Source organism: Myotis myotis, unplaced genomic scaffold (assembly GCF_014108235.1).
Source record: "Myotis myotis isolate mMyoMyo1 unplaced genomic scaffold, mMyoMyo1.p scaffold_m19_p_18, whole genome shotgun sequence".
NCBI classification, from domain to species: Eukaryota; Metazoa; Chordata; class Mammalia; order Chiroptera; family Vespertilionidae; genus Myotis; species Myotis myotis.
Window position 1 is genome coordinate 6314143 of NW_023416322.1, and position 20057 is coordinate 6334199.

A 20057-nucleotide genomic window follows, 5' to 3' on the forward strand; every position below is an offset into this window, starting at 1 on the left:
TCAAGGGGCCAAAGAGTCGCATGTGGCTCTCGAGCCGCAGTTTGCCGACCACGAATCTAACAAGTCATCTTCTGGGCACTCACAAGTGTGTGCAAATAAACGAAGGGATGGAAGGTTCCTGCAGGTCTCTGTTCCCCTGCTGTTTAACCCCCTCACCCCCTGTACCCCCACCCCTCCCCAAGAACCTCCCACTTTGCACCGCCACCTCAAGACCTTTGTCGCTGGCTCCCTCTGTGCCACCACTGCCTCTCTTTTTTCCTCCACAGGTTTGTCAAGGCCGTGCCAGCAATGCTATCACCCTTTTGCAAACACCCAAGCCAGCCAGCAGGGCCTCCTCGTTATATATGTCTAAGCAGCGCTTCTGGCTTCCTCAGTTAAGAAATGGTGAAGCCCACCGCCTGGTTTGGCTCAGGGGAGAGAGCATCGGCCTGCGGAATGAAGGGTCCTGAGTTCGATTCCTGTCAAGGACACATGGCTGGGGTTGCAGGCTCAATCCCCCTGTAGGGGGCGTGCAGGAGGCAGGCGATCATTGATTCTCTCTCATCACTGATGTTTCTATCTCTCTCTCCCTCTCCTTGCCTCTCTGAAATCAATAAAAATATTTATTAAAAAAAACAACAACCTTGAAACCCAGATATTCTGAGGTCCATCATACCCATACCTCATGTGGCCCCAGGATAGGAGAAGGAAGAATTAGGAAGCCCAGTTTTGCCTCAAGAGAAAAAGAGGCAAAGAGAGAAGGAAGTGCCAGGGCTCTCAGCAGGCAGGTGGCTGGGCAGAGGCAGGTAGAACGGTGTGACTATGAAATACCATGCTCTTCCGAAGACCCTCAATCCCTAGACCAGACACAGGTGCTGTTGTGGGCGTGGTGCAGCCACCTTGTATGGAGTTCAACCACTGTTCCACTAGAGGCGGTGGAATTGGAGGTGTGATGTTAGGGCTCCATTGGACCAAAGGATAAAAGCTCTACAGGGACCAAAACTGTGCTCAGTAGCCCTAACTGGTTTGGCTCAGTGGATAGAGCGTCGGCATGCGGACTGAAAGGTCCCAGGTTCGATTCCAGTCAAGGGCATGTACCTTGGTTGCGGGCACATCCCCAGTGGCGGGGCATACAGGAGGCAGCTGATGTTTCTAACTATCCCTCTCCCTTCCTCTCTGTAAAAAATCAAATAAAATATATTTTTTAAAAAACTGTGCTCAGTAGAAGAAACATATCTCTGATAGTCAGAGGCTGAATGGACTGCATTTGGGAGACGGAGTGATGCCATTAAAAGTATTCAAGAAAAGGTTGGAATGGCCTTTGTTAGGAATGCTGTCGAAAGAATTTCAATATGAGAGAAACAGCCTGAGGTCTTAGAGTCAAACATGCCTGGATCAAAACCTGAATTATTACCTGTGTGGCCTTGGTCTCCCTCAGGGGGTCAATGCCTAATCCCTCTGGGCTCAGTTTCCTCATCTGTGCAATGGGATAATGCACAACCTCAGGACTGAAGTAAGGATTCGATAAGACAAAACATCAGAAAACAACTGGCACGTAATGAGTGCCCAGTAAATGTCAGTCCCCTTTCCATTAAGGGGGTTTAGGGGGGGTGGGGGGCGTTAGGTTAGATGACCTCCAGGGTCGTTCTACCCAGAGTATGACTGGAACCCTTCCTAGTTGCTGGGAGGGAAAGCTACATCTGGGAGAGATGGGAAAGTCAGGATTGGGCTCATGAGGGCAGGAGGAAGAATGATGCTGATAGAATGAATGGTCTGGGAACATTCACAGAGGTCATCCCTGCAAGCTCCGCGTCCTCCCGCCCCCTCCTGACCTTCTAGAAAGAAAGAGAAAAGTGGGATTCTGGCTTTCAATCCAGCCGCAGGGGTCTCAGTTCCCCATCTGCACAGTGAAGGAGGAAACGGTGCGGGGACGAAGCAGGACCACACACCGAAGCCAGCCTCCGCCAAGGCCCGGCCCAGCCCTCCGCGAACCACAGCCGCCCGTCGTCCTCGGGTCTTTATTGCGCTAACACTGCCGCTCAGAGCTCGGATCTCACGCGGAACAAGTCGGGCCAGAGCCCGCCCGCCCGGCCCGGGGACCTGGGCTTTGGCTGGGGACACCGACCTCTCGGGCACGCCCCCTCCTCCTCCCGGAGCCCCGGGGCCAGGGATGTGAGAGCGTCCGGGGAGCCTTTCCCCCGTCCCCCCTCTCGCTTTGGGGAGCAGGCTCTGCCTCCCCACGCATGTCCCGAGGAAAGTGCCTTCGGTCCGCAGCCCCCGGGCGGCCTGGGCGGGCGCGCCCCGAGCCGCGGGCCGGGAGCCGGGGGCCCCCTCTTCGGCGGAGCGCGGCGCAGCGGGCGGGCGCTCACACCACCAGGCCGTCCTTGCCCAGCCGCGACCCCCGGGCGCCGTCCTCGGACTCGGCGCAGGTGACCTTGACGTAGACCGGGGCGGGGCCCGCCTCGCAGGCGGCGGTGCGGGACGCCAGGGCCACGTCCTCGGGGCCGCCGCAGGGCGGGGACGCGCACTCGCGGCGCGGGGAGCAGCGGGCGGTCTGCGGCGGGTACCCCAGCAGGTGGGAGACGCGGCTGCCGCGCCCGCGGGCCTTGCACCCGGGCGCCACGGCGTCCTCTCTGTGGAGACAACAGGCGGGCGGTGAGCGGGCTCCGAAGCCACGCGGGCTGGCCTGGCGGGGCCCGGGCCGGCGCACCTGGGCCCCCCGCCCCCTCCCGGCGCCTCCCGCGCCCCGTCCCGGCGCCTCCCGGCCCCTGGCTCGCTGGCCCTCCGCCTGCGCTCCCCGCTGCGGGTCCCGGCCAGTCCTCGCCTCCAGCAGGGCTTGTCCACCAGGTCGGACAGCCCAGGGCAAGCGGCCCATCTGGGCGTTCTCAGTCCCTTTCTGATGTTCCCCCCAACCACCGCCGGGAATAGGTGGGAACCGCGGAGACCCAGGAGATGCCGTTCTGGTCCTTCCTCCCTGACGCCCCCTGCCCTGCCCTCTCGCCCCCTCTTCTCACCTCCCGCCCACAACCTTCACCTGTCCCTCCGTCCCGTCAGGCACTGCAATCATGAGCACCGCAAGTCTTGTTCTATTTTTATTTCTAGTTTGTTTCAAATATAAATTAGTAGCACTAGTCTTAAGAACTCTTTTTAAATACACACGACCAGAGTTCTCACCACTCAATAGAGGGCAAATGTGGAAAAACACAGGCCCTGCCCTCCAGGAGCTTACAGTCTAGGCCAGACAGAGGGGGGCGCACGGAGGGCCCTGGGGGCGGGGGGCGGAGCTGAAGGCGGGCATGAGGCCAGTGGCTGGGCCTGCCACGGTCCCAGCACTCCATGCTCCATGGCAATGGCGGGCCAGGTGGAGTGGCGGGCGGGGGTGAGGAAGGGCGGGGCGCCGTCCCGGTCCACAGCAGCATGCAGCATGCATCAGGTTTTACCTGATCTCATTAGACAGGTCTCCGCAGGCCCCTCCGCGGACCCTGCTGCCGTTGCCATAGCCGAAGGCCCCGCGGGACCCGCCAGCTCCCCCACAGCAGCAGCAGGTGAGCGCCCAGATGGCCAGCAGCAGGCACCCCAACAGGAGCAGAGAGCCCAGCACTGCGCCCACAATCACGCCTGCACGCCGGGAGTCTGTGGAGAGAAGGAGAGACCGGTCACAGGCTCTCCCAGGGCAGAGCTCCGTGGGAGAGGGGCTCAGGGCCCTGGGACACTCCGTGAGGAAGATGGGGAGGTGGGGGGGGTTGCAAGTTAACCCCTTAGGTTTGCATATTTCTCCCAGGGCTTCCCACCTGCCCTAGGCAGAGACCTACACAGGATGCAATGGGCAAGCAGAGCCCGCTCAGGCTCCAGCCCAGGTTCCTCCAAGGCCAGGGCACCTACCTGAGACCTTCATCTCCACCACACACACACTGTAGCCCACGTGGTTGGCCACCGTGCACTGGTACAGCCCATTGTCCTCATAGGAGATGTCCTTCAACACCAGATCGCCGTTAAACACACCTGAAACTGAAGTTACCGCAGAGCTACAGTGAGGCGGAGGGGCCTGGTGTCTGAGAGCCTCGCCCCAGCCCTGGCACTGTGGGGTGGAAGGAGGGACAGTATGGGCACACACCGTCAGGTCCACTCCACACCCCAGGTGAGTTACCCTCCCCCTGCTGAAACAGAGAAGTTAGGAAGAACCCCTCCGCCCTGGCTGGTTTGGCTCAGTGGATGGAGCTTGTGGACGGAAGGGTCCAGGGTTGGATTCCACATGCCCAGGTTGTGGGCTTGATCCCCAGTAGGGGGCATGCAGGAGGCAGCCAATCAAAGATTCTCTTCATCATTAATGTTTCTATCCCTCTCTCCCTCTCTCTTCCTCTCTGAAATCAGTAAAAATATATTTAAATTAAAAAAGAGAACCCTTCCACCAGCAACAGGACTGAGACATCACTAATTCACTCTGTGGCCTTAGAGAAACATGCCCCTTCTCCGAGCCTCGGCCTCCTCCTTTGTGCGGGGAAGCTGGGGTTACAGCAGAGGAATTCTAAGGCTCCCCCCAACTCTGATGGTCTTGGTTGGATTTTGGGTACTAGCCGGTTTCTCTGTGTGCCGGCAGCTTTGCACACTTCGCCTCATTTAATCCTCACAGGCCCCTGGAAGAAAGATGTTCTTACTCCCTTTTCAGACAGGATGAACTAAGGCACAGAGAGGTTAAGCCACTTGCCTAATTCTTGTAGTCAGCGGTCCAGCCAGCACTCAAGCCCAGCTCAGCTGTCTATCTCAGACTGTGCTCTTGCCAAATTAACCACGCCGCCATGGACTGACCCTTCCCCACCCCTTTGCCTCCTCTTCTCTCAATAGCAACTTCTGAAACAGGCTCAGAGGAGGCGTCTCCCACAGGGGTTCTAGGTTGGACTTGGTGCCACTGATGGCTCAGGGAGGCTCCAGCGGGTCCCAGAGTCCTGATCTTCCACTCCTCCCGCCCACCTCTTCCCGGTCCCCCTCACCTTGATTGATGGAGCTGTGGAAGGACTCCTGATAGGACAGCTCAGACTGGAAACTGTGCTGCGAGTGATAGGATCCTGCCCGGTAGGGGTGGGTTTGTCCACTGATCTTGGCCCAATTGTAGGAGAGAGGCGGGGTGCCCCCACTGGCAAAGCACTTCAGCACCACATCGTTGCCATACGCCATGTGGCCCTCAGACCAGCACAGGGGCACTGCGGGCCGAGCTGCAGGAAAGCAGGCCATTGTGAGACAGGTTCAGCCAAGAGGCACAGTTGGGCTCAGAGTGGCCATGCTAGCCTTGGCTCTGAAGTCTAGGGAAGGGGAGCCCAGAGGAGACCGGCCATACCTTGGACGGTGACGATGACCTTCCGGGTAGCCATCGTGGTCTTCTTCACCCGGCACTCATAGGTAGCTGTGTCGGAGACCTGCAGGTTCATGAGGTTGATGGAGGCATCGTACTGGCTGGGGTCTGAGGCTGCAAAGCGGACCCTCTGCTGCAGGTGGGGGAGGTTGCCATGGTTGATTCTCTTGTCCTGGTAACTAAGGAACTGCGAGGAAGAGAAGAAAACAGGGTGGTGAGACAGGCAGGGCCAAGGAGGGCCTGGTGGGCAAGTCACTCAGCTTTTCTGAGACTCACTTTTCTCAGCTGAAAAGTGGGAATGGTGATGCCTGGTCCACTGACCCCTTACAAAATGGGTGGGACCAAGTAAGAGCAAGAACTTTGGAACGCATAAGGGCGAGTTGGGAACTTCTTTTATTTTTTCTCACCTAAGGATATGTTTATTGATTTTAGAAAGAGAGGAAGGGAGAGAGAGAGAGAAACATTGATGTGAGAGAGAAATATTGATCCGTTGCCTCCTGTACATGCCCCGACTGGGGATGGAACCCACAACCTAGGTATGTGCCCTGAGCAGAATCAAGTCCACAACCTTTTGGTATACAGGACGATGCACCAACCAACTGAGCCACCTGGCCAGGGCATGGGAACTTCTTGAAGGCAGGCACCACGCCTTTGGAGTGGTTGCAGAGCTCTCATCCCTGTTGCCCCATTCCACAAGAGGCCATGGGGGAAGTTCAAGGTCTTGGTTTGCTTATCTGCCCTCCTCTCCCCTCAGAGTGTTGGCTGCCCATCAGGTAGACCATGGAGTGTAGGGTAAGGGGAACCATGTGCCCAGAACTCACCACGTTCTCCCGATGTGAAGGTTCTGAATTGACCTGCATCCACTCGATGTCCAGCCCACTGGGACCATAATCCTCAGGGTCCAGGATGTAGGGGCAGCCCAGTCTTACATTGTCACCTTCTGCCAGGTACAGGATCTCCTGGCCATCCCCGTTGATCCGCACAGCAGACAGCAGTGCTAGTAGAAGAGGAGAACGGGTCGGGTGAGGGGAACTGAACCAGAACTTGGGTGGTCGGCTTCAGTCTCTCCCTCCCCCATTCTATCAGCAGCAACCCAGGCTCAGTGGGGATTCCACAGGAAGGAGGGGCTGCTCCGAATGTGTGTCTCTGTGTGTGCATGAAGCAGTATATGCAGGCCTGTGCACACATATGCATCATATTCTATGATGTGTAGGACTGCATCTGAATCCTGTTTGTATATACAGTATATATAGCTGTTAGATATGCTTGTATGTATGCATGATTGTGTATGCATGTAAGAGTATGTATACAAGTGTACATGTGTGCTTATGAGTATTTATAGCTGCTTATGTGTACTGTAAGGATACTCATGCCATGGCCAGGTAGGTTGTCTGCTTTTATATTTACACGAGTGACCCGGTGCACAGATTCATGCACATTGAAAGGAAATTAATTAGAAGGTGGCTGGCGGGGCGGGACTGGGTGAGATGGGCTGGACTCGCCCTGAAGCCAACCTCTCATGGTCCCTCCCCGGCCGGCTGCACTTGGGGGACACCATGGCAGAGTGAGCGGGGTCCCTCTAGCAGGTGGGGTCCCTTGGCCTGTGAAGGGATCAGGCCGAAACTAGCTCTCTGACATCCCCTGAGGAGTCCTGGAGTGCGAGAGGGCACTCTGCAAAGTTGCTGTCGTACAGGGTGTGGAACACAAACACAAGTGTCGGCCCCAGATTCGGGGCCAACAGTGCCCCAGCAACAACATAACTCACGGCCGAAGGTGGAATCTCACAGCCCCATGAGGAATCGGGCTCTCTCCTCTCTGGTTTTAGGGTGCGTCACCCAAGAACCACCACTGCCAAGTCACTGCAGCTTGGCAGCTCCTGCATTAAGCATCTGCCCCCTGTGGTCAGTGTGCATCATAACGACTGGTCAGACAGTTGGACACTTAGCATACTAGCCTTTTATATATATACATGAGTGTGTGTGTGTGTGTGTGTGTGTGTGTGTGTGTGTGTGTACAGTGTGCACATGGAGCACACAGAGCTGTAAAATGCTCTGATAGAGGAGCCTGGTCTGGTTAAAAGCTGCCTCCGTCTGGACCACATGAAGTGCCCCTACCTGGAGGCAGGAGGACTGGATAGTATCACCTCTTCCCAACCCGAGGAGAGGAAGACTGGAAATGTCCGTGGGTGTGTCTTGCGTGTGACGGTGCACGTCTGGGGCTGTGTGCCTGTGCGTGACAGCAGGTGCCTGGTTGTGTCAGTGCTCTGAGTGATGGTGCGTTCCTGTGCATGACAGTGGGTGGCCATGACTGAGCTGAATTCGTGTGTGACAGTGAATAATGGTGTGTGCCTGGGATTGAGGCCACATGCATCTGTAGGACAGTGAGCCTGGTGTGATGACGTGTAGCAGCGTGGACTGTGTGTCCTGCCCTCGTGATTGTGAGGCTCAGGTACAGCTGCCCCCATATGCTCACTCACTCGGGTCCCCTCCCACTGCTGCCAGCCTGCCCCACTGAGTCCGCCTGGGTGGGAACCTGGGGTCTGGAAACCCAGCACTGAGCTCCTCCCCTTTTTATTCTGAAGCCCCAGGCAAGTGCTCACTCCAACCAGCTGGACCCAGAGAGGAATAGAAGGGGGTGTGCCCGGGGCCCCAACCTCGGCAGGTAGGGTAAGTAGACTCTGCCTCCCAATCTCCTGCGCCCCTTGCTCCCCAAGTCCCTGGGCCCAGCCTGGATCACCCCGCTTCATTCTTTGTTGAGAGGCAACAAGTCCTTTGGAGTCTCAGCCCCTAGCCTCAGCTACTCACTCTGCTCTGCCCTCCTCTGGCTCTCTCCTGAGACCCACCTCACAGCTAGAAAGCATCGCAGACACACAATTACACTGTCGCAGCCAAACACATAGACACACTCTGAAAGCCTTCTAAATGCAGGAACACACTTATGGGGTTCCACCTTCCTACACATGAATGCTATCAGATTCATATAGGACACATCTGCACACCGACACAGGTCCAGATTAATCCAGAAGACACGCCCACTGCACATGGCATAGTCCATGTGTGCTCATTCAAGACCAAGCCTACCTGCAGAAGCTCACCCAGTTCTAAAGAGCCAGCACACACTCTTGCGACACCCAACAGCTCAGGCATCCCTGAACTTGCCCCTCAGAACCCTGGCTAGACCGTCAGCCCCGCTCTAACCCCGCTAGGCTCCAGGGGCACCCAGAGCGGCCAGGCTCCCGGCTGGGCCTCTAACGGGACCTGGTGATGCCTCCTCCAGCCCCAGAAGGAGAACGTCAGCTCATTTCTGAGATAAGGATCCAGATGCCATCTCCCAGGTCCTGGGGCGGCACCAGGCAAGCCAGGGATGAGCCAGAACTCCGCAGAGAGCAGAGCTGCCGCCCTCAGGGCTCCTGGAAGCTACCCACAAAGAGAGGACTCTTCCCTGCACCTGGGGGCCAGCCCACGGGAGGGTAAGTATTCAGGGAAGGGGCCTGGAAGGAGGGCCAAGCTGGAAGAGTGCCTGCGCCCCGCACTAGGCTCCGGCTCCGTGTCTTCCTTTGTCCCAGGCCAGGGAGCCTCACCCTAGCCATTCCATCTCCCTCAAAGCTTCCTCAATCTCTTCCTAAGGGCTCCGACCTTTCTGCTCGCCTTTACTCTCCTGGGGAAGTTCTTTCTGGTGTCTCACCCTGGTTTCTCTTGCTGTGACACTGGAGGGGTAGGAGAGAAGAGAGAGGCAGGAGAGAGGAAAGAAAGCCAGAGAGGAAGAGAGCCCTGGGCAGGGAGATTCGGGGAGAGGGGAGGAAATCGCAGCGGGCTGCAAGGAAGAGGGCAGTGGTGGCTACTCGTCCCCAGGGGCTGCACACGTCACCTCAACAGTAGTGTCTATTCTCAACTTGAAATCCTTTGTGAATTTCCAAGCTGCTTCCAGAGCTCCTAACCCTCCCGCTGGAGGTGAGGAAGGAGAGGGGAGGGAGGGGAGGAAAGGAGGCCCCCACAAGAGGATATCAGTGCATAAATAGACGCAGCACACTCCCAGGACACGTGCCACCCACACGGAGATGCCCCAGGTCCCCACAGCACAGCCAGAGCCTCGCTCTCACCAAACGGGGGGAGTTGTAGACGCTCTGCCAGAAACTCATCACACACACAAACACACACAAACACACACACACACACACACACACACACACACACACACACACACAGGCTGAAAATACTTCCCCCTTCATAAGCTCCTTCTCCCACACTCCCTCGCCCCCAGCCCAGACCCCGGGGTGGGTCTCCGAGCCATTTCCAGCAGCGCCCACACAGAGTGGTCCGTGCTGAGACTTGCCCCAAGCTGGGCAGGGAGCCAGGACATCCAACCTGAGCCCTGTCCTCAACGGGAGCCCCAGTGGAGTTGCTGTCCGCACCCTCCTCCGGCCCCTCCTGGAGGGGAGCACTACCCTGGAACTCTCACAACACAAGGCCCGGAGTGGAGGCCTCCGGTCAGGGCTGTAGCTGGCAGTGCTGGGAGCAGCCACTCAGGCCACATTCGCTGAGGCTCTGCCCTCTGCAGGCAGCTCCCTGCCCTGGCTCTGGCCTGGGGCGGGGGCCCTCCTCCTGGACACACACACACACACACACACACACACACACACACACACACGTGAAAAGGCTCCTTCCCAGCTCCTCCTCAGCCCCCACCCAGCTTTGCTGCTCACCTGCCCATCCACCCCACTCCCAGTTTCCACGGCCCCGTGCTCAGTCACAGCAGGTGCGCGCATGTGTGAGCCCCACCGTGAGGGGCCATCCGAGACCTCTGCCCCAAACTCCGGGCCTGCGGCTCTCCTGGGGAGAGGCCCCTGGGCAAGACCCAAACCTGGTGGCAGCAGGGCAAGGGTGGGCCACTTCCTGCCAGGGCATCACAGAAACTGCCAGGCTCCTCCACACGCCCTTCGGTGCCCCTTTCTCTGCCATCTAGCGTGCGGGCATCCCTGCCTGCTGCCCAGCCCCATACCTGGGCTCAGGCACATGAGCAGAAGGTGGAAGGCTCCTCGAACTCCCATGTCTTAAGGCTCGGTGTCTCCTCCGCCTGGGCTGCGTATCCCTGGGCCGGCGGCAGTGGGGCCGGTGGTAGTGCGTGTGTAGGGATGGGTGGAGGGAGGGGGGGATGAGGGCCCAGACACTGCCCCGGGGTGGTAGGAAGGTACACTGAGGGCCTGGCTGGGGAGCAGCCGGAGTTATTTCTATGAAGGGAGGGGGCCAGGTCCCCGCCTTGGGGAGGAGTCCCCAAAACCCTAATTATCGGGGTGACAGAGTGGCCTATCCAGGCATTACCCAGCCATCACCCAAGCTCTTCCCTATCCAGAGAGTGGGGCAGGGCTGCCAGTGGGACTTGTAATTAGGCACCTGTTAAACTTCCACTTCCTCCTGGCCCCGTCCTCAGTGGCAATAGTCACCCCCTTTTATGGCATCCGTGGAGCTCCCCTCACCACTCGGGTTTGTTACCTTCTTCCCCAGGGGACAATGGAAGAGGAAGGAGAAGCCAGGCTTGGGGAGGAGGGTGTCCGGGCTTGAAGGATTAGCACTGACCTCAGGGCACAGGGGTCTGACACACTTTCCAAATCCTGCCCCTTCCTATCCCTGATCCTCTGAAGGGGTCTGTGGGGAGGGGCACCAGGGCAGGGGCCACTAGGGCTGGAGGGAAGGCCCAGGCAGGTGAAAGGGACCCAGGGATGTCCGGTCCGCCTCCCACCTGAGGCCTCTAGCCCCTCAAAGAAAGTCAGCCCAACTGAGCTCAACGAGAGAGGGAAGAGGTGAGTTTGGGATCAGGGTCTTCCCCGGCTGCCCCCTCTGTGCCCCCAAACAATACCTGAATGCCAGGTCATCCTCGAATGAAGGGGATCCCTAGGAGCTGGGGGTGTTATAGGGATCCAGCCCAAACTCCCACACAGAACTAAAACCAGTTCGGTGAGGCCCGAGGGGAGAAGGGCCAGGGTGTGTGGAGGGAGCCCAGCAAGTGAACGGGTTAGTGGGGGGACGCTGGGGAGAACAGCACCAAGAGGGCCAGGGAAGGGGCGTGCCTGTGTGTACACTCACTGGCATGTGCCACGTCTCTACTGAGGAGGGCTAAGCCCCCGTGTGCACTTCTTTGGGGGACTGTTTGGTGTTCTTGCTTCTGTGCACAGGGAGGGAGACCAAGGACCCTCATAACCTGGCCTGCTCATCAGGCGACTGAGACGACAAGGTGGACAAGTTAGAGCTGGGTGGGAGGGTCCTGGTGGGCTGAGGAAGTGGAGGGGCCACCCTTGCTGGTTGGTCCATGGGAGTCCCAGAACAGGCCTTGGGCCTCCCATGGGCGTCAGGAGAGGTGGGTCAGGTCATGAGTGTGCCCATTCAACAGCCCACCCCCATCCCTGCCAGGGCACAAGAAGGAGGGGAGAAGAGTCATGGGGAGAGTGATGAGACAGAGGTACTGCCAGGGCCGACCCCTCCAGGAAAAGTGAGACAGAACAATAAGGAAGCACAAGATCTCATACGTTGCTGTGCTCCAAACCCCTCCACCCACACCCCCAACAATAACAGGGTGCTCTGAGACCCACCAGATGTACACAATGAATATCCTCATTTCCTTATTTATTTTGAGGTTTATAGGTTTGCCCTGCACACTCTGCAAAGCAGGGATCATTATCCCACTTTAAAAATGTGGAACAGAGGCCTGGAGACACATGAAGATTCAGCCCAGTTGATGCTGCTGGGGCCTGACCAGGGCAGGGACACCCAGGCATCACGATTCTCGATCCAGAGTGGTCCAAGAAGGGGCTTGGTGGCCCCATGGGTTACTAGACTGACCCCTGGAGACAAAGCATGGAAGGTCAGTGATGGAGAGAGGGGAGAGCAGGTGGGGCCAGGAAGAGGGAGACTGAAAAGAAAGGAGTAAGGCTGTCATTCCATTAAACTGAAGTGCAGGTTTGGAGTTTAATTGGGTTCTGATTTCAGCTAATGTTAGAGTTGGAATGAAGGTTGGATGAAGGTTGGGGTGAAGGTTGGGGTTAATTGGAATTATGAGGCTGAGGTCAGATTTGAGGTTGAGATGGTAATTAAGGTTGAGATTAGGGTTAGCATAACAGCCAGAGCGGAGGCTAGGGTTGATGGCTGGGATCCATGTTATGATACAGAACAGGGTTTTCGTTTCATTTACAGCTATGCTTGAAATGCAATCAAAGGGTGGGTGGAGATTGATGTAGAATTGGGATTACAGCTGGATTAGAATTGAGTTTTGAATTTGAATGAGAATAGACTGTGGTTAGGGTTAGAACATGGGTTAAAGTTATATGGGCAGGAAGATGCATTAGGTTTTATTTATAACACAGAAAGACCTCAGCCTCCACCTGCTAAAGCCAAGTTGGGCTAGAATTTTTATCCCTGTGCTCTGGGAGAATGCCGATGGCACATGTTGACTGGGGACCAGCGATTTGGGGGAGAATTACAAATATACATGAGCCCATCTGATGGGTATGAAGCAACTTAATCCAATGATTTGTAACCTCTGAAGTCCTGCTCCGCGACCTCAGCTCACCACCTATAAAGCTCCCAGCAGTCATCTGGGGAGGGGATACAGGATGCCATTTTCAATGAGGGGGGCTCTCACGCCACATTGAACCAGCAGATGGGGTCTATCAGAAGTAGGTTTACTGGGGGGGGAGGGGGGTCCTTGGTTTTGGAGTCTAAGAGACAGGAGTTGGGGAAGACTGAGGGCTGAGGTGCTCCTAGGAGAACAGGCACTTTTGAGGGTACCATGCAGGGGCCCCTCCAAGCCTCAAAGGGCAAGGCACATTTTTGCTCTCCTCTGACCCACTGAGGGCTAATTGCCACCTCCTTGCAATTTGGGGCCCATAAAAGAAGCTGTCAGCCTTCCTGCCTTGTGCCCTGAGCCCTGCTTGGCTGGGGGCAGGGGGAGGGGGGGGGGAAGTGGTGAAGTGAGGGCACTGGGTATCAGTTTAGATTAGGTCTAGCCCCGTGGTCAGCAAACTGCGGCTCACAAGCCACATGCGGCTCTTTGGCCCCTTGAGTGTGGCTCTTCCTAAGCCTTAGGAGTACCCTAATTAAGTTCATAACAATGTACCTACCTATATCGTTTATGTTTAAAAAATTTGGCTCAAAAGAAATTTCAATCGTTGTACTGTTGATATTTGGCTCTGTTGACTAATGAGTTTGCCGACCACTAGGCTAGCCCATGGCCCCCTCCCTCTGGAACCATCCCACAGCCCAGGTTTGTCTCTGAGCTTCGTCTTCAGTAGAGGAAAAGGGCCCGCTCCTGGGAGGACCCCTACCCCAAGTCCTCTCTCTCCTTTTCCCCAACCTGGTCTCCACCCAAACATCCTATTTCCCCACCACTTCCTTTTCAGGTCCCATAAAGGTCTGAACAGAATCTGGAGACTCCTGGGGTTCCCTCTGTGCCCCCAGGAGAGACAGTGATTACTAAGAAGCAGAGGAACACCGGTGGCACCCAATGACTCATCTAGGGTCCTGAGAGAAAGGCAGGAGGCAGAAAGCCAGGCTGTGACCTAGGGCCCAACACACAAATTTCCAAAAAGGGTCCCTTGCTTTTCCCTGAGAAATTTAGAGCTGTCCAGGGGAGAATGGCCCCTCATTTTTGTATACCCCACGGTTTGGGTTGTATTTGCTTCTATTCTAAGACAGAAACAGAAACTCAAGGACAGAGACTTAGAAAGCAATGAACAGACAGAGGAGAAGGGAAGAGGCCGGTAAAGGACCCAGAGAAGCCCAGAGACTATTTCTGAAATGAGGCACGGCCTGACCGCAGAACATCTGGGGGAAGGACAGGAGGAAGGCTTGGTCCACCTACTCTTCCTCCAAAGTGCCCTTCACAGCTACTTGGCACAAAACCCTGTAGGCCCCGCCCCCACCTGCCCAGACTGTCCCTCCAACTCCTCTCCCAGACCCCCTGAGCTCAGGCTCAAGTTCCCATCTCCTCTCCAGCCCTCCTCCCCTCCCTCTGCAATTTGACCCTTTTTTTTTTTTTTTCTTTTCCACATATATTTTCATTGATTTCAGAGAGGAAGGGGGAGAGAGAGAGAGAGATAGAAACACCAATGATGAGAGAGAATCATTGATCAGCTGCCTCCTGCACGCCCTACGCTGAGTATTGAACCCACAACCCAGGCATGTACCTTTGACCAGAATCGAACCCTTCAGTCCACTGGCCAACACTCTATCCACTGAACCAAACCAGGCAGGGTAATTTGACCCTTTCTAAAGTGCACATACACACACACACACACACACACACACACACTCAGCAGGCTCCCTTGCACCTCTCCCGAGTCCTCATGTAGACCAGGCTCACCCCACAACCCCAAGGAGTGACAGCAGAGTCCTGGAATGGCCATGCAGAGAAGGCCGCTGAGGAAAGGTCTGGGGGCAGGAGTCAGGAGCGGTGCAGGATGGACAACATGCTAAGCCCCAGAGAGAGCAGACAAGGCACCTTGTGGACACAGTCACAGAGAAGCCAGGGAGCTGCTCCAGCTACTGCCCTTTCCCCCGCTCCCAGTGAAGGGCTGGGGTTGGAGAACTACCAGTTGAGGCCATGTTGGATGAGGGGCTTAGAGGTGGTGTAGGTGGTGTGATGGGAGAATGTCAAGTTCATTTGAAGACGGGTTAGAGCTAATTAGAAATAAAAGTCACATGTGGGGTTCTGTTTCCGAATTTGGGTTAGGGTTAGGGTCTGAGGTCCAGATGAGGACCAATAGGCAAGAGTTTTGGACACATGTGACCTTGGGAGTTCCTGAGCCCCTCCTCAGGCTTCCCAAGCCTCGGCAGTTCCCGCTGGTCCACCCCAGAATGGGGGATGCCAGGAGGGAGCCTGCTGGATATGCCCACATCTCCCCCATCGAGTGATACCCTGGATCTGGCCCACACTCGTAAGAGCAAACAGTCTGAAATAAACTCTTTATTGCACTAAAAATAAAAATGAAACAGTGAATGGGTCCCATTACTGAAAGGAGTGGCTGTCAACACTGTGACAAAGGGTGGCTGATTAGATGCTATGAGCTGAACTGTTATCAAGGGAATCGTGGAAGAAAGAAGAATTCGCTTGTGAGGAGTTTGTGAATTCCTGATGACAGACCTGAAGAAGAATTAAGAGACCCTAAAGATAAAAGATTTCCACCTCACCAGGATCAACCTTTATCTACTCAGCCAATGGGCTGGGCCTTGCCCTAGGCCCCGGGAGCAGCAATTAATGGAATGCAGCGTCTGTCCTAGAGCATCCAGTCTGTTGAGGGAGACAGACAAGGGTGGGGGTGCCAACCCCTTGTCCCAACATGATGAGCTATGGTGACCACAGCAAGGCCCGGGCCTGGTGGGAAGGATGTCTGGTGCGTATCTGATGATGTGTGGGAGGGCTGAGAGTGGAGAGAGGTGGCTGGAAGAGTACTTGGGTCCTTGGAAACTAAACTCGAACCCTACCAGAGACCACAGAGAAGAGAGTATGTCGAGAGAGACAGCCCTTGGTGGTTGTATTTGGACTGAGGAGGAAAGATCCTTGAGGACTGAATCCCTGGGGGCCTTCTGCCCAATCTACCAGAGACCTCACTGGGATCAGAGCCAGGTCTGGGGGGGGGGGGGGGGGAAGACCTTGCTTGGATGGACTAATCCATATGCCCACTGGGACTCTGACCCCTGAATGTGTAGAAATAAAGTTTGCCTTTGATTCTCTAGTCTGGGTTCCCCCAATAGATATCCGCAGAGGGGAACTGTGGTTCCCTCAGTCCCCAGCAGCCCAGGCCTGCCTTGCTTTCCCGGCAGGCGACAGAGCTAAGCTGGGTGTGTGCCTACTAAGCCTGTCCTGACCAGCCCTCCCTCCGCTCTCCATGTTTGTTTCCTGTTGCCTGGACACTGACTAGGAAAGGGGAAGGAGTGTGGGGAAGGTGGTGCCAGTGGGGGCAGGGCTCAGAGCACCACACATCGCCCAGGGCAGGAGAGCTACATGCCCAGCCAATGGATAAAGTGGAAGGTTCCTGGCTTTCCCTGTCTTCCTCCCTCTAACAACCCACTCACCCCCAGCCCCCGCAAAAAAAAAAAAAGGATTCAGAAAAGCCATGTGTTTCCAGAACTTTGGACACAGGGTCAGGCTGTAGAGGAGCTGGGACAGGAGATATCGGAAGGGGCATCATGTAAAAAAATCCTGAACTTGTTTAGTGTGGTCCCAAAGCACTGGGGATGCACAGGAGACAGACATACTGACTCAGTATTAAGAACTTTCTGAGCACCGGGGCTGATCTGAGACGGTTTGGGTTGTTTTATGACTCTTAGGAAGTGCAAACAAGCTCAGACTCTCTGACCGTTTGATTTAGAGATTACAAGGGCGATTCAAGCAGCAGTGGGTCCTTGAGGTCCTTTCCAGCCTTGAGATCCTATGATCTGGTGCTCACACCCATTAGCCCAGGGACAAACAGTTTTCCCCTGGGGCTGTGGGAAAGCTCCTTAGCTCTGGGCAGTTTCTCCTCCCCCCACTCACTCCCACCCCCTTGACTTCTATTTCTAAGAGAAGGGGACTTCTAAAGAAGCCACCCAAAACCTCAACCTTATTCCTGTCCCAGCCAAGTCATCAAAGGGCATTGAGATAATGGTGACCCCTCTCCCAAGAGGACATGGAGCATGCAAGGAGGAATGCAGAGCTTGCACTGCCAGAACATTCCAGCTGGGAGAGTGGGAGCTAAGACAGAGGGAAAGTCTAAGCCAGCAGTTCTCAACCTGTGGGTCGCGACCCCTTTGGGGTTGAACGAACCTTTCTTTTTATACATCTATATATAATTCTTTCGAATGACCCTTTCACAGGGGTTGCCTAAGACCATCGTAAAACACATATATAATTACATATTCTTTTTGTGATTAATCACTATGCTTTAATTATGTTCAATTTGTAACAATGAAATTGGGGGTCACCACAACATGAGGAACTATATTAAAGGGTCGCAGCATTAGGAAGGTTGAGAACCACTAGTCTAAGCTATTGAAAGCCAGTCAAATCAAGAATAATTTAGCCTTTTCTGGGACTCGAGATTTCTGTGATGTTGGGAATGACCTTCTTCCAGGTAATGTTGGTGTGATTTGCCAGTATAGATCTCAGAGTATGGAAGGGAGAGAGAATGGGGGGCAGGTCACCTTGACAGCAGCCTAGGCTAAGGGCGAGACCTCTGGTCTGGATGAACCCTCCCCACCCCCATCTCTCCCCCAGGCTCCTGCTCTGGAGAAGGACAAATCGGGATGGATGTGAGTGAGGAACTCTATGGGCTCCACTCTCAGACTTCTTGTCTGAGACTCCAGCGTCTTCCCTCCACTGTCACCGAAACAGCTGCCACGCTTCTTCACCCCAAAAGCCCTGTCCGGCTTTGAACTCTCTGAGCCCCTTTCATCCTGGCCCAATCAAAGTGCTTTTACTGAGACCAATGAATGCCTGGACCCAAGTCACAGATGTGGATGCTGAGGCTCTCAGAGGTGCTGGAGGACATCCCAGCCCCCTCCTGAGTCAGGGACAGCCTGGCTGGGCCACCAGGGCAGACTGCTGAGTCATGACCAACTGGAGCTGCTGCTTCGGCAGGTGCCAAGGCTCTGAGACAGCCTCCAAGTCACAGCAGAGCATGACACACGCAACAGGCACATGCGGGCAGGTGGGACATGCGGTCCAGCCAGGAGCTGGAGGACATGTGATCAGGCGGTCATTGCATGAAGACCTGTTCCCGTGCTGCATGGCGGGGCCCAGCCACTGGATTTTCCAGGCCATACCATCCCAGGCTGACACTGCAGGGACAGGAATTGTCAGGAGGGGAGGCAGAAGAAAGGGAGCTGAGAAGCAATCGGGGATCCATACAATAAAGTCAGTAGTGTAGACACTTTATTTTCCCTGCAAGCTTCTCACACCTTTATATCAAACAAGGGAACGCACCCAACAGCACTTCCTACTCATCCGTAGATTTCCCCAGCACCCCTCTTCCCTTTTCAATTTCCCAGACACCCCTGAGCCGATTCAGTGGCTTGGAGGGGCACGCAGAGCTCATTTAGTCCCCTAAGAATTAGGACTACAGTTTCCAACCTCCAGGAATGAGACTGAGGCTAGTTGGTCCTGAGCTGGCAGGCCCAGTACCGTGCCTGACCCCACCAGCCCCCAGTTAACACCAGGGATCTTTACCCTGTAATTATTCCCACTGCCATTCGTGAGTGAAGGCCGTGGAGAGTTTATAAAAGATGCCCGATGTGGCCGGCTGGCCCCAGATGCCAGCTGCTGGCCCAGCTGTCGGGAGTGTCCTACTTTTAGGAAGAAGGTTCTGATAAGTCGGGCCAGTCCTGAAGCCCAAGGAAGCCTGTGCAGAGCTTCTCAGGAATCCAGAGGGAAGAAACTGAACCTCTCTGCCACACCACGAGTCAATTCCAGGAATTCCTTGATGGAGAGAAACCCTGAGGGCTGGACTCTGAGCTTCTCTCCCAAACCAGTTCACCCGCTCCGAGGTGACTACACGCCTCCACCTGAAGCCAGACCTTGATTCATGTAACCCCTGCCGCGTCCAAGCCATGTTTGAGACAGTCTCACTATCAGCCCTTGGGATCTGCCAGGCCCTGCAGACCTGCATTTTCACCAGCAGCAGCAGTTCCGGTGAAATGCTAGCCTTGCTTTCAACCTATGAACTTGGCTCTTTTTCTTTTTTTCTCCATGGGCTCAGAAGTTAGCAGTGCGCATGCACCCTCTTTTCTCCTTGCCCTGTACTCCAAGGAGCCCATCCCTCCCAGCCCTGAGATGGATGGCTTATGTGAGGAGCTGAGCAAATCCCAGGCACCCAAGGCCATGTCTGGCTTTCCTGGCAAGAGGGTCCCCTGAAATGGGTAGAAGCTCACTCCTTGGTCTCTGCGGGTACTAACCATACAATAGGTGACGCTCAGAGAGAGCGTAGGCAAGTAAGCCAGACGCAGGAGGGCCACAATCCGCAGTGGCACGGCCAGGTCCTCTCTCCCACCCAGGCTGGGTACCACACTTTCCAAGGCCCCTGGGGAGGAAGATAGCAGCTTCCTTAGGGAGGGGGCATGCACTTAGGGGTACTGAGCAGGAAAGGTGAAAGGCCTCTTCCCCAAGCAGCGGGTGAGGCTGCCCCCCTTGCTGGACAAGGCGACAGTCTTCCCGGGTGAGAAAGGTGGGGAAGGCGCTGGGGGACGCTGCAGCCTCAGAGGAAGAGGAAGCACAGGAAGCAGCTTGCCCGCTCTCCCTGGGCCCTATGAAAAGAGGACTCTTGCCCGAGGCCCTTGTAACCTGGCATTGTAAACACAACTGCCTTCTGCCAGCAACTGTCTCCGCCTCCTCTAGTGCAGGCCCCACAGAGGGAGACAAGACTGGGCTCTGGATTTGAGACATGAAACACAAGGGCAGAGGGGAGGGGCGCCATTCAGGATGGGAGCTGGGTGGAAGCACTTTCCCCCAAGGCATGCACAAATGGGGCAAGGTGCCACGCCCAGAAGCTAGCACCTCAGCCCCGTGGGAGCCAGATAATCAGGGTCTTCCCCAAAAGGCTGGGGCTATTCTAAAGGTACAAGAAATCTGCTGGGAGCAGCTGGGCGGGGGGGGGGGGGGGGGGGGGGGGAGGGACAAAAATCAAGAACAGACAGGAACAATGAGAAGTTTCTGTGAGGGTGGAGCTAGGTCTGCTGAGCTCACTGAGTGCCTGGACCATCCCTAGCAC

The 20057-nt window shown here is 55.8% G+C and overlaps 1 protein-coding gene across 1 annotated transcript; it reads right to left on the minus strand.

Moving 5' to 3' along the window:
• Positions 1-2050: 2050 nt before the first annotated feature.
• On the minus strand, positions 2051-10388 carry VSIG8 (V-set and immunoglobulin domain containing 8). Its single transcript, XM_036343145.1, has 7 exons — positions 10325-10388; positions 6148-6323; positions 5312-5513; positions 4968-5189; positions 3862-3987; positions 3420-3612; positions 2051-2612 (listed from the first exon to the last, which is right to left on the minus strand). The coding sequence occupies exons 1-7, from the start codon at positions 10371-10373 to the stop codon at positions 2345-2347; spliced, it is 1236 nt and encodes a 411-aa protein (XP_036199038.1). The 5' UTR covers positions 10374-10388; the 3' UTR covers positions 2051-2344.
• Positions 10389-20057: the final 9669 nt, after the last annotated feature.